Below are 17,602 nucleotides of genomic sequence, written 5' to 3'. Positions count from 1 at the left end.
TGTTTTTGTCCTATTTACTGTATTTCCATGTATCCTTTCATAGGAAAATTAGGATTTACTGAAACATATGTAAGTATAAAGAAATATAGGGTGACTTTTGCACAGTACTATATGAAATTTTACACACAGTGTGACTTTTACAGTACTAAGTGATTTAATTTTATAAATTATTCACAAAAAGCAAACTATTAGCACTCTTATTACTTTAACTTACTAACTTTATATGATGAAAGATGGCATTTCTACCGTTAGATTTAAGTAGCAGGAAAAGACAAATTAGCAGTAACATGCTGATCCTGGATCTTTTTTATCAGACCATCTTGTCACGTTAGTATTCAGAATCTATAAAACCCCTCTAGTACAGGATTTCCTTCATGTTTCATGATACGTATTGCCTTTCATGTAACTTAGTCTGTAGCTGATGCATGCTAACAGTACAGACAGAGGAGATTTAGAGCTGCCACGGTCGTGTATACAGGATGATCTGTGATAAGAGGCAAAGATGTGAGGTCCTGACATTCATGTCTCATTTAATAAGTGATCAGAGGCCAGCGCCACAGATGCTGAGACAGGTACATCAAAGAACTCAGGGGTCTTGCTACTGGAGGATATGGAGAACACTGCAGGATCAAAGTGTCGGAGACTGAAAAAGAGAGAAAAACTGTAGTACCCTATAGAAATTAACTGCTGCTGCAGCGGGTTTTAAGTGCATATAGCTGTGCTCTTGGCAGCTCTCAGAATAATGAAAAAAGGCTTCAATCATATGTTCTCTCTACATCCCAATACTCTGTGTGTGTGTCTGTGTGATGTTTTTTAGTATATTTATAAAGACCTGCAAATAGCATATATACATTTTTATGAGGACATTTTGCTGCTTCTTACAGTGAGACTTTACAATCCGTAATCACAAACTTAAGATTACCTCATTCCTTAGGAATAAGCACACAGGAATGCAATTTATTATGATCAAAGTGCAGGTATGGCATTTTTAAGTCTGTCTTACAACAACACTGCCTTTATGAGTGGACTTCTGCTGTGTATAAGAATATGGTTGGTGTCTGCGTTTATCCAGGATGATCTGAAAGTAACAAGCATTAGATGAAAGCTCTCCCTAGACTTACCCCGAGGAAACCTTTACCGCTCGTTACCGCTAATTGGCTGAGCCTATTTCTCAGAGGACGATTACCACAGTAGGACAAAAAATTCTGACGTAAAACAGCAAGCTGTCAAAAGAGCCACATGTCTGATGATTGTGAGCTCAATTGCAAAGATTACTACACATACTGACACGCTTGATTCATCAGAGCCTATTGTGAGCAGCTGCCGAGGGGGTAGGTGCGTCCAAAAAAAGACATAATGCGTTAATCACGAGAAACTAAAGGTGCGTGGCGATGTAAGTATTATAGTATTGCTTCGACAAACACACACACAAAAATCATTAAAACATTGGCAATTCTCTTTATACTAGAGCCCAACTAATTTTTACGGCCCATACCGATAACAATAGTTAATAATTAAGAATCTGATACATCAAGTTGTATATTTTTTTCTTTCAAACACAAACAGATTTCTCTACCATTTGTTACATGAGTCCTTATTGGACTGGATTATTTATTTACACTCTGCCTGACTCTGATTGGCTCAGCTAGTCCGCAGGTGTGTTAATGACCTAAATACTTTGCAGACTGCCCTCTGGTGGATAAACTATGCAAGCTCAACATTCAAAACATGGATAAAATGCATTTCCCCCTTCTAAACTTGAAATTTTAAAGTTTTATTTATTAGCAATTATAAATGTTTATACTAATAGATTGGCAAATAGCTAATATTGACTGACATATCAGCCTAACTAAGTGTCTACAAGAAAGTATGCATCTTCTAAAGTTCAACAAGCAAACATATTCAGTGAAGACTGTACTAAGTACACTTGTGAAGCTTTGGGAATTCCTGTCAAATTACTTCTCGGAGAAAGGTCTCTATGAAGAGTAGGAATAATTACTGTGACAAAAACCTAAACTCATGGAGAGTGTGCTACACCGTTTCTTTAAAAAAAGACCATAAAATTTGATTAAAAGGGAATAAAATCAATGAACCAATTAATTTTTGGCGTTCCACTACGATATATTTTATGCTTTTGCATACACCACTCCATATTCTTTCTGCCACTCATATGTGATAAAACAGGTCAAGTCACTGGTGACGTATTGAATACCTCTGTGTGAGTGGTCATACATTTCCCATGGTATTGTGCTTTCATGCATGCATGTAAGCATGGCTCCAGTCTTTCTCCCAAGCCAGAGCCCAGAGCAGAACAGAGTACAATGATGATTAATCCAGTATGTGTGCAGTTAATAGAGTGTAGGAGCCAATCGGTAGTAGGACCAGAGACAATAGCAGGAAGTAACCACGTGAAGGGGGGCTGCCGGTCACCATGACCCTATGGATATCCTTCAAATCTTGGTAGGCTGTTGCCTACCAAGATTTGAAGGATGGAGGGGAGGAGTGAAGGACACCATGAGGAGGGTAGAGGGCAGAGCATAAGGGTAGTGGTCATAAGTAGGAAAAGGCAAACTGGAGGAAACAAAGCGAGAAAAGGTAACAGATAGTAAAAATGCCATGAAGGAGACAGGTTTAAGGTTAGCTTAAAACTACAGGAAAGAACAGCAAATGAGTGCGTATGACCTGCACGTCTCAGACAAATTGACAGCTGACACACAGACCACCAAAGAAACCCACCCCGCCCCCAGTGTCATTCTATAACCGGAGTCCTGCTCTGCGGCACGTACACTTCCACACTGAGGGGCCAACCAGTCTGTAATATCTCAGCTCCAGATTCCTGCTTTGTTCTCTGTTTGGACGGCTTTGTTCACAGACCAGAGACCGGATGTCTTCTCAGTGACTAGCTGCACTCTCCTTTTCTCCCGGGTTGCACCCAAGTGCTCTCCTCATTATCTGGTGCCCTTTATTTTTATTTTATTGTTTCTTTCTTTGAGAAGCAAAATACTTTCTTTTTTCTTTTCTTTTTTTTACTGAACCAAACACAAGTTTTAACCTTAATATTAAAACATGACACCACATATTTATCATGTGAACCCACTGCTGTACAGTACAATACAGTACAGTATATACTCATTGGATACTCTACTTGCTAGTATCAGGTTGAACCGCTTTTGCCTTCAGAACTTAATTCTTCATGGCACAGGTTCAACAAGGTTCCTCAGAGATGCTGGTAAATATTGACATGAGGCCTTTTAAGTAGTGTGAACTCCTCAACATGGTCAAGAAACCAGTTTGAGTATCTGAGCTTTGTGACATAATGCATTAAACTGGTGGAAGCGGCCATCAGAAGATGGGCACACAGTGGTCATAAAGACGTGGACACTTTCAGTAATAATACTCGGCCAGTCGGTGTCATTAAAACAGTGCTCAAGTGGTACAAGGAAAAAAGAAGAAAAAAAGCATTGCCCAAACAATTACACTGCCACCACCAGCCTCAACGGTTGATATGAGGGAATATGGATCCATTTATTGTCCAATTTTGGTGAGCCTGTGTGAACTGTAGCCTCAGTTTCTGTTCTTAGCTGACAAGAGTCTCCTCTGGGGTGATCTTCTACTGCTGTTGCCCATTTGCTTCAAGGTTTGACATTCAGCAATGCTCTTCTGCATGTCTTGATTTTAACAAGTGTTTATTTGAGTTACTGTTGCCTTCCTATCAGGCCGACGAAGTCTGGCCATTCTCCTCAGACCTCTGACATTAACAAGGCATTTTTGCCTAGAGAACTGCTGGTCACTGGATATTTTCTCTTTGTCAGACTATTCTCTGTAAACACTAGAGATGGTTGCGTGGGAAAATCCCAGCAAATCAGCAGTTTTGAAAAACTCAGACCAGCCCCTCTGGGACCAACTAACACACCATGTTCAGACTTACTTAAATAACCTGTCTTCCCTGTTCTGAGGCTCGGTTTAAACTTTGGCAGGACCTCTCAATTGTGTCTACATGCCAAAATTCACTGAGTTGCTGCCATGTAATTGGTTGATTAAATGTTTGTATTAACAAACAGTTGAACAACTATACATACAAAAGTAGACATGTCCTGAGAAAATGTTTAAACTTTGCCAAAGGAATACTTTTACACTTTGCTTTCTTACACACAATTAAATATGGAACAACAGAGAATAAAAGTCACAAGACAACACAGTACAACAAGTGCATAAATTCTATATTAGGGTATGGAATTTGGCTCTGGGTCCGAAAAGTCAACTGAATGTGAAAGTGGCTTGCATTCTTTCAAATGGCCAGTAGGGGGGCTAGCCATGTGGTTGCAAGAATAAGTCAGATTGGTTAGCATTAAATGGGAAAATGACCCTACTGATCACTTGACCGGTGACCTCAGGAAACACTTTGTTGATGAGTTTATGGTCTCAGTTGCTGGTTTCGAGCCTTATACAGCATCTTCAATTGGTAAACATGGTACTCATTACAAGCAATAAGGATGAAAAAGGAGGGTATACTTTAGGGCAAACAATTAAATGATAGTCCATGACACGGTGGCCACATCCATGTTTTGTCTATACCTGTTTTATTTTAACTGTCTCTGTCTTATTTATTTGCTTTTGTGTGAAGGAATTTGTACGTGAGGGCGATTACAAGAATTCTTTGTATACAGCCTTTCATGTTTCCCAGCATCCATTGGATACGTGGCATGAATCAAATACTTTCTCCCTGACCCCTGGATGCTTCTGTCGTTACAACATGAAATTGCACGTGAAGGCAGGTCATTGTGACTGCAGGATGACATTCCACAGAGGCCAGTGGAGGTGCAGCAGAACCTTAAAGGAAAGGGAGGAAGCCCTTTCTCACTGGGTTGCTCACACGCCCTCGCACAAATGAGAGGTTTTCCACGTCCGAGGGCTATTTGTAAGCGCATTGTGGCTCCTGGAAAAAGGGGAAGTGAATGTTGGAAGGAAGTGTGGATTGCAGACGGGGACTTTGGATGATGTAGTCCTGCCGTGCAGTAGCTGGAAGTGATGACTCTGGAAAAGTCCAGTACATTATGAGTGGAAAAATACCTGATGATTTCTTTCTATCTAGTTATCCTTCCCCCTGTGGAGGCAGTTATTATACAATAGGGCAGTTTAGCAGCAAAGGGTTCACATGATAAATATATAGAGTCATAATAGGAGTAATCGGATCGGAATGTGGGAACCAAAGTTGTGATACATATTTATATTTTCGCCTTTAATCTTGATGCAATTCTACTGCCTCTTAATTAAAACTGATATATCTTTGCTAATTTTACCATCTAAGAAGTTGAGAGGAGTAATGTTTCTATGGCACAACTATCAACAACTGACAAATAATAAGGAGCAATGTCTACTCACAGCTTTTTCTTAAGTGCCTGTTAAGCCAAAATAGTTATGAATCAGTGGTTTAATTGTTTCTTCCACAAAGGAGGTGGAACCTTGTGTGTGCTGCATGTGAGAAAAAAACAACTTCAGACTATGTTTAGACCTGATTCTCATGACATTGTCCAGTTTTTGTATGTGAGAACAGCTTTGGTAGAGTGTGGGCAAAGGAAGAACCCCATATTGCATTACCCTAGTCCAGTTTTCTCTTGTTTTGGAGATTTGGTTGAAGATGCCCTCTAAAAGTGCGCTTCCAAATCACAATATTTGATATTATATATAAAGACACACTGATCAACCGACCAGGGACAGGAATCAGATACTTTTCAGCATCCTCGCTTGGTGACTGGCTGGGCAGCATCACGAATGTCAGATTACGAGCCCATTCTTTTCATGCATGCGCATAGTAGCACAGGAAAATAGTCAGTTGGACATTAGCAAACACACAACACTGTGATCAACAACACTGTGATCTGTGTGGTTGTGATCTGTTAGCGAGTTCTTACTGAGGAAGACACAAAATTGGCCAAACTAAATTTGCAGGGTTTGAAAAATGGTGGGTTTGATTCTAGTGTAGGAGTCGCTCTCATGGCTCATGCAGTGATGTCACTCGGTGCCCTTCTGTCTGTTGACATCACATTTTTGGCATGACTCAACTGGCTTTGAACCCCACCCAAGTAGGTACTGAAAAAGTACCTGGTACCCCATACTACTGCCAAACGGAAAACCAAGTCAAGTCGAGCAAAACTGAGTAAGTAGAAGTAGAAAAGAAGCTTATATCAGGTAAAGATTGGTGTACAGGAAGTGTGAAGTTCAAATGATTTTATTATGAGAATAAAATTTTGCATTGAAGAAAAGCTTTTAAATGTGTATGCTGCCAATTATTGTTTTTAGAATGAAAATCCAAATTGTCAGAAATTGGTTTGTCAGCAGGCTGCAAGGCCATGGGTGCAAAAATGTTTATGTTGGAAAAAATACAGAATTTCATAGTTTGTAGGTGTATAACGGCACAAAATGAAACTATTCAAAGACAAAAGAAATAAATAAAAATCCCCTGATGACTAAATATTACGTAAAGGAGAAAGGGCATCTAATACAGATGTTTTTTTTAGAGTTTCATTATTTGTGAGCGTGTCAAGGCATAAGCGTAAATGCTTTTTTCCTCAGAAGGTGAACAAGATACCCCATGAGGATGTCTGCATGTCTGCCAGTTTATTGTGACCAGGAAGACTTGTCTGCAACAACATGCACGTGCTCATCAGGGAGGCTGCCAGTGGAAAAGTACTGTACAACCGGAATAACTACTAGTCTATGGGATATTCAGCTGTCCATGTCTACGACCAAGGATCACTGCTTAAGTGCAGCAAGTTACCAGCAGAAAAGAGAGATCCCTGCAAACATAAATGCAGAGCCAGGATGCTGAGAATATATATTTATTTAATAGAGATTCATGACAATAAAAGCGATGACAATACTGAAGAAACAAGACTCCCTTTCTATTAGTAACAAAACCATGCGCAGTGGGGTATGCAGTTTGTAATTTAATGTAATAATGCTGGTTATCAGTTAACTATGAAAATTCTAGTCATCTAACGAGCCACAAAAAGATGTACATACTTTCAAACACAAACCCCTGTGCTTATCTTTCCACCCAAGGTTTACATTGATTTTGTTTTATTTTACACTGTGGTCTCTTGTGGAAGAGTTAAGTACCCTTCCTGTTATCTTGAGGGCTATTCAAGACCAAAGAGAGTGTCAGTGAATAGACTTGTTAGTATGAGAAACAACTGGGCATCAGTGGCCTTGCTTTATAGCTGCATGACCCCACAGGGCATGGTTTTGCGATCAGCTTGCCAGGGCTTGATATTCACACAATCGGAACGTGAAAGAGTAACTGGGAGAAGATGAGAATTGCCAGAAACAGCTGAGAAATGTCAGGGAAAACAAAACAGAAAATGTGGCACTCAATTCCCAGCTCTGTGTCTCTGATCCCGATTGCAGCACAGAAACGCTGATGACCCCATCTATCTTTTGGCCCTTACTGAATGAACGGAAACGACAATCTTGGCTCAGAAATGATACAGTGAGGAAGCCATCTCGATCGCTCACCTAGATCCATCTTAGCCCAAGCTGCGTGAGCGGCGCAGCTCAGCTCAAAGGCCAAGAGGGGAAGGAAAGAGGAAGACACTGTAGCTTAAACACCATGAAAAACGGAGGATATTTTGGCTCAGAAAGCAGGGGAGGAAGAGAGGAGGGTGACAGGGGTGACCTAATGTGAACTCTCGTCACCTCAATGAATCACAAATCATGTTTGAAAACACAATGCTCAATACCTTATACAGAGAAGCATTCCAGCTGCAAAATGACTTTTACTCTGTTGATGCGAGACACGTCACGTTCAGAAACACGGCTGTTGCCCTTTAGACTGCAAGTAATGTAAGTAAGAGGCACTTAGATCCCATTTAGAGAAGATGCTAAACCTCCTCAATAGTTCAGGAACTCAGAATAACCCTATAATATATATAAGGTTACTTTCCCTGTCAAGATTTTAGAAAAAGTTGCCTTTCTCAAGTTTTTTCATACTTGAATTTTAATATGTTTAAGAGATTTCAGTCTAATTTAAGAAAGATGCAGATTTTGCCCTGTTAAGAGTTTATAATGATATCTTTTTATCTGCTGATTTTGGCTCTTCTCGACTTTACTGCATTTAGACAATGATCTAAACTAAATATTTTTAAACTGGATTTCCTTATTTGATGGCACCTTTAGATTCCAAACTGCTCGCCATTCCTAACTTCCATTAACTGCGGCATCCCTCAAGGATCCGTTTTAGGTCCTTTTTTACTTAAATTGTACACGCTACCTCTCTTGCTGTATTGTTCATAGATACAAAATTCACTATCACTGTTATGCAGGCAAAAAAAAAACAAAAAACACTTCAACAAAATGACTTCACTTTACTTAGATTATTTGATTTGGCCTCCCACGCTCCACAAACATCAAGATAAGATACTAATCTTCCAAACTATAGTTGAAAATCATGGTGTTTTTATGGAGAGTTATTTGACTTTTAACGATCAAATCAAGAATGCTGTTAAACAAAGCTTTTACCAACTGAGAACCATCACTAAGTTGAAGCCAGTTTAGCAGCTAAAGGATTTCAGCTGGACTGCTGCAACTTTACCTCAAACCACTCTCTCTCTCTCAGTTGCAGATGATTTAAAATGCAGCTTATCAATGCTTAACCAGTACAATGAAAATAGCACATCACTATCTGTGATATTTCAAATGTGTCACGGAGGTTCTGGCAATTTCTTAAATCAGCTCTAGAGGACGCTCTTTTTCTGCTCTATTATATGCTTTATTACAGCTCACTGTAAATGTTTTCTATTGCTCTTTTATTTGACTCTTTTGAACACTCATAGATTTTATTTATGTTTTCATTCTTGTTTTTCAAATTATTGGGTTCTTGGTGATCTGGAAAACACTGGGTCAATATGTCTGTGAAGGTTCTCAGCCATCCAGGTCATCGTAGTCTAAGGAGCTTGGAAAGAAAAGCGTCTGGACTTCTTTAAGTTGCTTCAAGACTCTGGGTCAACTTATGTTGTTGTTTGTACACTGACCTGACAGTATAGTTTGTACAACATTTGCCTTTTTGTCTTATTTCAAAGAGGGAAAACACTGCATGGGGACTTCAACTAAACTAAAGAATGCACGTACACAGAAATACTGAGGCATACATTTTTGTATTTTGTGGACTGAAGTCACTATTAATAGATTTGCATTTTCAGACTATGAAAATGAGAAAGTATTATAACTTCTATCACGATACAAGTATTGTTTTGAGACACACTTGGAGAAAATGTGAACCTACTCATTAAGTTTTGCACGAGTGCTGTTAGAGATAAGCAGACGCTGACTAAAACGGCGACTGCCTCAGAAACCAACAACCCACATCTCTTCTGTGTGAATCATTTGGGCATCTACGCATATATGTTATGCAAACTAATGCCCACTAGAGGGAGATATAACATCATTATTCACAGTTACAGCTCACTCCTGCATCTGACCAGCAGGTGTCACTAAAGTTTTTATTTTCAATCAACAAGTCTCAGAAAGTACATATAACACAGACTCATCTTGCACTCTTAAGTTCCTTTTTTTTTTCTTTAAAAAAAAAAGAAGAAATTAACAACACAAATTGCTCTTTTAGTACAAGAAAGATCATTCCTGTAATTATGTTTAATATTCTAGTAATTTAATCAAAAACCGGACTCCAGCACTCTTGACTCTGAACTCCATTTGGTGCACGTTATTCCTTCACCTAACCACCAGGGGTCACTCTCTAACAGCAAATCACACCGTATTGCTAAAGCTTCTTAAAGTTGTGACCTGTGAATGGCTTTCTCACACCTGTTCACTGCAGTACTAAACTGGGATGGCTTAGTTTCACACAAGAAAAAAAACAGTGACTTACCGAGCGAAGATGGGGTAGGAACCTTTCTATGTCGTTCATGTCTATACCGTCATCTTCTTCAAACTTGTTTTTGATTATCCTGTAAGAGAGGAACGGGTGAGATCAGGAGGTTGTATGATGCTATAAATTAAGGTGGTATAGAGCAATCAAAACTGTTCTGAGTTCCACCAGTGAGACAAAATAACTGAACATAAATAAATGTATAGTTTACCCTTCTCTGTCAATGTGTGGCAGGTGCTTTGGCGTTCCTCTGAAGTGTTTTCTGTGAAAATGGCTAAAGTCCAGCTTCTCTGGCTGCACGTCCCAGCCTGCACCTCTACAAGGAGGAGACAAAGTAACAGTTAGAGTCATGGAGAGTCTCTGCATGAGTGCATATGAGGGGAAATGCAGATCTTTAGCAGGTCTTGTGTGGGATAACCTGGACTTTATTTGGATCACTTGCATGAAAACTGCTACAAAGTTGCAACAACTCATTTTAAAAATGATGTGGGACATTTTCTTTTTAATCAAATCCCTTAGAAATGATTTATTTGCCTTTTTATTTTGAAGATATAGAGAGACATTGTGATATTTCTTGATTTCTTGTTACATCACCATCCTTTAAAGTTATCCTTCAAATTATTTTTGGCTTTTCAAAAGGCCTTAATTATACTTAGGTTTTCACTAAATCCAGATAAAACTTCACAAGCTTCTACTTACGAAAGCAACTGGTGTTCAAGAACCAGTTCCCTTGGGGGGGACGTGAGATTTTATATAATGAATGGCTTGCTTTTCTTAATATTTCAGGTTGTCATTGATTAACGTAATGTATGTAATTTCTTAATGTCTGGTGTGTGAATGCAGATGTATAAACATGTGAATTGTTTATGCATCTATATCTCTGGCTCTATATGTGTATAAAATGATGTACACATTTCTGCATGTTTTATACTGTATAATTTATAATCTACTTGCAGGGTACCATTGCTAATGAGACCCTTAGTTTTTCTTATTATATCATCTGATATACAATATATAATATACTATGTTTCCATATTTGACACACACACACACACACACACACACACACAGCTTTTATCAGGAATGCATACTTGAATGAATCAGTGTGTTTTAGTAAAACATTTAACCCTGTAACACGTCTCCACCTGCGTGAGGAAAAAACTGCTTACATCATCCCACCGTGCCGGCTGCATCACTTACTGCATGCTCCGTTGTGCCAGCGTGGCCGGAAGTCGCTGCTGTGCAGATGTTACCATGGCAACCAGTCCTGCCTCCACTTTTAACTGATTTATGTCTCATTTCCTTTCTCTAACGTTTTGACTTTCCCCCCTCTGCTCTTAAGTCTCACGTCTAGCTCTTGTTTGAAAAACCTCTTGGACACACAGAAGCTGATTCACGCAGAGACGTCATTTATAAAGAGTAACTGGAGCACTGGGGTTAAACAGTCGAGCCTCCGGTAGCTCAGATGTAGTTTAAATGTGTTTTTTTTTTCTCCCTCGTGATTAAGGTTGAGTGAAGAGATACTTAGTTTGGAACGACAGCTGAACAGATTTGCTAAAGGTCAAGCTGAATGTTGAAACTACTGTCTTGGACTACAAAGATAAAACAGGTTAAAAACAGGACACTAATGGAGCTCAAATGCTAAACTGCAACCGCTGACCACAAGTGGAGAGGAAATTTTAAAGAAGTGAAAAGAGTAACCAAACAAAATTACAAAATGTACCAAAGAGAGGAACAAACAATTGCTACGAGACTGTGCTGTCTACTGTCTGTCACATAACCATCCGAAAGCTATATCCAGCAGACAGGTGTGTGAAACAGAAAGGTACCTACCCATGTGAGTCCATTGTGTTAGCAGCCCATATGTCTGTCCCCAGGATGTCAAAGGATCCCTCTCTGTTGCCATTCTAAATAACACACAAGGAAAAAGAAGAAAGAATATTTTCAGCATGACTACAAAATACAAAATCACCAATCCCATGTCCACATTACTCAACTTGTATGTAACATTTCACAAGCATCCTCCAAATCATTTGTTCCTCCAAAGGTATTCTAGAAAGACTTCATTTGTAGCCTAGACTTTTCTGTGACTTAACTCCATAACCAACCATAACCAGAAGCAAAATACTCAACAGGCAAGGCCTTGTGTAGAGAATGAGCAGCTTCCTGCTTTACATGCCCTCATTGTTAGCAGTGTTTAGAGGCTAAAATTCTGAAGCATTCTGCTGTTGAAACTGAGACCCAGTTGACTACTGTTATATCCCTAACAAAAGGGAAATTGTTTCTCTCAGGATTTTGAGCAGCTAATGTGGCTAACATGACCAATAGCTGTGACTGTATATCAATATGCCAGAACTATGTGAAAGTTTTAATCAGAAACTGTGGAAACATGAAATCAGTGATTTGAATGAGTGAATGATTTGAAATCAGTAAAAAAAAAAAAAAAAGAAAAGAAAAGAAAGGAATCCATGTATGTTAACGTGTTTTCATTAAACAAATTTGTCCTGTGGCACAAACTAAGCCTATCTGGATTTTATGTTAACATTAACCAACAGGACATGAGGAAGCCTCCAAACATTTCCTCTGCTGAGGTAAACCAAAGCTTTACTGGCTCTTCCTTTGCCCCTGCCTTTTTAATGCTCTATCTCTCTACAAGGTTTCATAATTTGGCTCAGGACCTTTTCAGTCTTTACCATGATGGAACTGAAAAATTAACTGCTGTGGCAGAGAAACAAATGGTCATGGGCATTACATTATCATGTACTGTGTAATGCAGTGATCTCTGTTCAAAGCTCCCCGTGTTCCTGGTCTAATGTTTTGTAGGCATACAACTCACTGAAGGTGGTGTCTGCTCTGTAAGTAACTAATGTAACTAATGTCCAGCAAAATGAAGGCATTTTGCTAGACCAGCTGACAAATGAGAGCAAACCTGGCTTCTCAGGAGGGGCCTTTAAAGAGGATAAATTGGAGCATTGAAGCGTCTAAATCTGTTCTGACAGCTTGAACGCACAAATGACCATGGTATCAGGGTTTTTTTTCCATTTACTTTTATCTTGATTAAAGTCATGTTAGTGAGGCACTTTCAGAAAGTTAATCCAACTCAAAAGCAGACAAACCCATGTGTTTCTGTACCTTGGCAGAACCTTTGTACTGGTTGTTGTGCCCCCTGCTGCCAGATCGTGAGCCAGATCCAGGTCTGGACCCTGAACTGGGCCTGGAACCTGTGCTGCCATTACTGCTGTGTTCCCATTCATCCTGTGGAGTTGAGAGAGTTAACGAAAGAAATTATGGTCTTTGTTTTTGGTTTTCCATTTTTCCTCCTTTTTGCTCATGCTTTGTGTGTATATATATTAGACCAGCGGTCCCCAACCCCCGGGCCTCGGACCGGTACCGGTCCGTGAGTCGTTTGGTACCGGGCCGCGAGAGTTGAGGCTCAGGTGTGAAATGTATAGTTTTCAGGGTTATTTTGTTATCGTTTTTATCGTTAACTCGGTTTTCCTGGGTCTTTTCACGTGTGTTATGAATAAATCTTCTGTTTTTCGGTACCGGTACTAGTTTTATTTTGTTGTATTTATCCGCGACACCTTAAAGGCCGGTCCGTGAAAATAATGTCGGGCATAAACCGGTCCGTGGCGCAAAAAAGGTTGGGGACCGCTGTATTAGACCATTGCGCTAGATAGTCAATGTCAAAACCTGCTGAACATGGAAAATGGAAAAAGATTGCCCTCAGCTACCCTGCTTTATTTTGTTAGATCATTTTAATCCATGCTGCTAAAAAGTCAACTCTGGAGAGCAACAATACAACAATAAAAAAATGTTGTATTGTGAAAAAATCTGCATTGTGAGAACGCACCAGAGCGACACACACAGACTCAGATTTAACAGACTAACTAGCTGGTAACTCACTTAGTATTTTTTTAATTACTGGCTCTAGCGTCATAGTGTCCCATGACAGTCACTATGAACATGCTTTCAATGTAGAAAGTGTAGATGAATGACTAAAGGTTGGTGTTACAGAGCTCTTTCAATCATACACTGAAGAGCTGACAGAGCCCAGAAAACGGACGAGCATGTACAGAACAGAGAGAAGGAAAACATGTGATTTAATCATTGTGGTGATCCAGTGACCAGAGAGTAAGTCAATATGCAGCTCGAGCAGACTGAAAGGGTGCACTGGGTAAAATTAGGACTATTTTCAGATCAGCAACTACCATGTGCAACGGTATACATCTGACCTTGCCTAGGAGATGTGTTACAATGACTAAAGCTTTTGTATTATTGTTCTAGCATCCAAATTATTTTGGTTGTTAGTGATTTAACATCTTTATATTAACACAACAGCAGCATTACATTATGTTCAGCATAATGGTAAGCATAAAGGCAATCGACTGATAGGAGGCTACTTGTCTGCAAGCAGTTGCAGTCTGAATTGGACTGAGTGCAATCAGACTTAGAGAGACTGTCAAAGGTCTGCAAATAATCTGGTTTTTCAAATGCAGACAGATGTGTTGCCATCAGTCGGAATAAGTCATTGTCAATGAGCACAACTTAAGGATGCTCAACTCAACTGGTTACCAGCTGGTTGCTGAATACAACTGTAATAGGTAAATTTCTGTCTAGGTAAACAGAAACAGATATGTGATTTTTCACAATTTATCACTGTTGATTGTTATATTATCAGAAACAGATTGCGTGTAATTGCCAACTTGACCCCATTCAATCACTCGTATCAGACTGTTAGCAAACTGATTCCATCTTATAGCAACAGTTATAGCACATGCTAGCGACAGTGTCGATATGCTCATTTTCCAGCAAACAAAAAAATTGAAGTGAGGCAACTTCTCTCATCTTACTGGATAAAACAGATGTTGACAAAGTGTAATATCATTTGCGGTGGACAAAACATGACAAGTCCCACTATATGTTATTGCAATGGTCAGCATCTTGCAAAATGTTAAAAATTGCAATAATATTGTGAGTCATATATTGTGATAATTTCATATCACAGGGTATCTGGTGATCCCCACCTCTTTTTAGCAAAGATAGAGCTGTGAACAGACAAACACTCACTGGCTTAGATGTGCCTCGTCCTTGTGATGATGTCCAGCTACCATCTTTCTTATCATTGCAGTCATCTGTCCACTGAAGAAGAGAGAAAACAAAGTAGGTAGGTTAACAATTACGGCATATTTAAAGTCTTATTAAAGCATATTCAAATTTACTTTGAAGTTCTGCTTTTATAACGGACTCAAAATTATGTTTCTGACCAAATCTTAAAGCCTGGTGTATAGTTTGTGTAGCAGCCAATAAACTAGGTCAAGGCAGCTGAAGCAGCTAAAGGTGAACTACAATGTAAGTTCAACACTGCCATGCTTTCTTTGCATTATGGTTCTGTCACACTACAATAAAAATAGGGACAGCTACTAATTAACCAATAATCTGTGGTTGTCCAGTGATTGGCCGTACATTGGTTGATCAAATGGCACATGCACAGGTCACCCTGGTGGAAAGCAAGGCTTGCAAATAATTGACTAATTGAATATATCTAATTCATAAATGCAGACGGATTGCCAACATGTTGGAATCGATCTTTCTCTTTCAATGAGATCATCTGAGATGTGTCTCTTTGCAATGGGGAACTCTATTCAGCTGGATGCCAACTGGTTAGATTCTGTTGTGTTCGTATATAAGAGCAAGACTACTGAGCTTCTATGTCATGTTGTAGTTAAATCACCGTCCTGAATCAGTCAAGTCACTATCTGAAGTTGAACTTCTAAATTTCTGTTTCAAATGTCTGAGATTAGATGTGTTATTTTACTTTTCTTCAGTGCAAAACCGGCCAATCAGAGACAGTATTAGATGATACTGATCTATAAAGAACCTAAATCATTAAATGCCAAATCACTGTTCATACAAATAAAATGAGAGTGATCCTGCAGAAAACTGTGAATAAACATATTTCTTCATCAGAGAATCTATATGGCACATAGAGCATACCAAAAATGTAAGAGCCTGTGAGAACATGGCTCTCACACAGTCATTTGTGAACTGAAACTCAGAACATAACCTGCTACGGGCCATATTATGTGTTTGGCATTAGTTACCATGGTAATCTAACTAGGTAAAAAGACAGCTACCTTCATAACAATGAACGCTCTGACATTAACCTCAAAATACCACCCTAACCCAATAATCTATCTTCATGGTACATCTCTGACAAATGCCCTTCCACTTTCTCTCTATTTACACAGTATTCATTACAACACTAATGGCAGCTGACACAGAGAGAAACCTTCCAGTCTTTTTTGGGAAGATAAAAAAATCCACAGACACCACCAAGGCCTGGAATAATCAAATACAGTACTGCTGATGTGATATAGCTCTGACCTGGGGTACCTTGCAGCTACTGTCCAAGTCCAAGTCTCCATCTGCCTTGTCTCCCAGAAGCCCTTGCACTTGATACTCCAGCACATAGCTGTCGATAAAGCGCTCCAGCTCTTCTATCTCCTGCGAGCGTGTGCTCCCAGCCTCGGACGACGCAGACGCCACCGAAGAGCTCTCCATGGCAACGGGTGCAGTGATGGGTGGAGGGGGAGGAAGGGGAGGGAGGGAGAAAGGAAAGTGACCTGTGGGGAAAGGAAGTTTAAGAAATGGACAAGAGTAAGTGAAGCTCAACTTTTTGAGAGTCATTATATAGTGATTATAAGAAATGTTTCAATATCGAGACACTGACTGTCAAAGAGGTGCGTGGACATCAGTCCAACGACCCAATACAGACAAACTGTTGAGTCACTTGATCAAATATATCCCTGGGAGATTTACCTAGGAATATAGGAACAGCTAAACACATTTTTCTTACCTTTTCCACCTCAACTCCCTGACATTTGAAGAAGGTACACAGCCTCCCTGCTGTCAGCAAACACCCATACACGCACTGCCTGCTTCCAACAAACTGTCCAACACACAAGACAGAAAACTTGTGTTCAGGTGGAGCTACAGCAAGCCCAGGCAGGCACTCAGCTTATCAATCCAACTTTTGAAAAGTTGCTCCACAAACCCTGTTGGCTGTCACCATTCACACACCTCTTAATGTCAGTTTGTTTTCCCACCTTTACCTCGCCGTCTCTCTCCCTCTGTCTCCTGTCAGTGTTTTTGTGTGATCACCTGACCCCCGGCCAACAGGGAAGCAGCTTCCTGGCTGTCTGTCTATTGCTACTAAGCTCCTTTACATCACGGCTTGATCACCAGCCATGCAAAGAGGATTTATGGCTGGAGCAAGCAGAATGGTATCTGCTGAGCCCTTGGGACTCGCTGGGGAGTCCTGTGCATTTGCAGCCAACAAGTCAGCTACAGAAAGTCTAAAGGCTTTGTTTTGGCTATGATGCAACAGCGCTGCCTAATGCCAGAGTAATGGGGAGTGGTATTTCCTAAACATATTCTGCAATCTCTTTTTCCAAGATCAAATTTGATCTTACTAATTTCTGCACTGCATGAAGGGCAATGTTTTTCAAACAGACGTACAACAAAGGCAGGATCATTTCTAAGTTAAGCTAGCATAACAACAACTCTAAACAAATTTAGAACAGTCAGCAAATAACATCAACATCCTCCACTAGAAGATCAGACCTCAGGTTCTGAACTGTTGTTGAGAGACAGTAACCTGAATCTCCACAAACACTAGCAGGTCAACATGTTATACATCTGACTCACAGTCAACAC

At 39.8% G+C, this 17,602-nt stretch overlaps 1 protein-coding gene across 5 annotated transcripts in view; it reads right to left on the bottom strand.

The window, feature by feature from the left end:
• Positions 1-17,602, bottom strand: part of ctif (CBP80/20-dependent translation initiation factor) — a 63,061-nt gene that overhangs the window by 34,686 nt on the left and 10,773 nt on the right. For 3 of the 5 annotated variants that reach the window (XM_084935414.1, XM_084935413.1, XM_084935410.1), the window contains exons 2-7: positions 16,271-16,509; positions 14,954-15,025; positions 13,016-13,138; positions 11,717-11,790; positions 10,095-10,199; positions 9,884-9,962 (exon numbers count right to left, since the gene is read on the bottom strand). In XM_084935414.1, coding sequence (XP_084791540.1) covers positions 9,884-9,962; positions 10,095-10,199; positions 11,717-11,790; positions 13,016-13,138; positions 14,954-15,025; positions 16,271-16,447 — 630 coding nt within the window. In that variant the 5' untranslated portion in view covers positions 16,448-16,509. Of the gene's footprint in view, positions 1-9,883; positions 9,963-10,094; positions 10,200-11,716; positions 11,791-13,015; positions 13,139-14,953; positions 15,026-16,270; positions 16,510-16,742; positions 16,932-17,602 lie in introns of those variants that run through there. The other 2 variants (XM_084935409.1, XM_084935412.1) reach the window with 2 other exon arrangements.

This window comes from Perissodus microlepis, chromosome 7 (genome assembly GCF_051167445.1).
Source record: "Perissodus microlepis isolate ML-2025 ecotype Zambia chromosome 7, ASM5116744v1, whole genome shotgun sequence".
NCBI classification, from domain to species: Eukaryota; Metazoa; Chordata; class Actinopteri; order Cichliformes; family Cichlidae; genus Perissodus; species Perissodus microlepis.
Note: the sequence above shows the minus strand (reverse complement) of the source record. Positions and strands in the feature narration are given on the sequence as shown.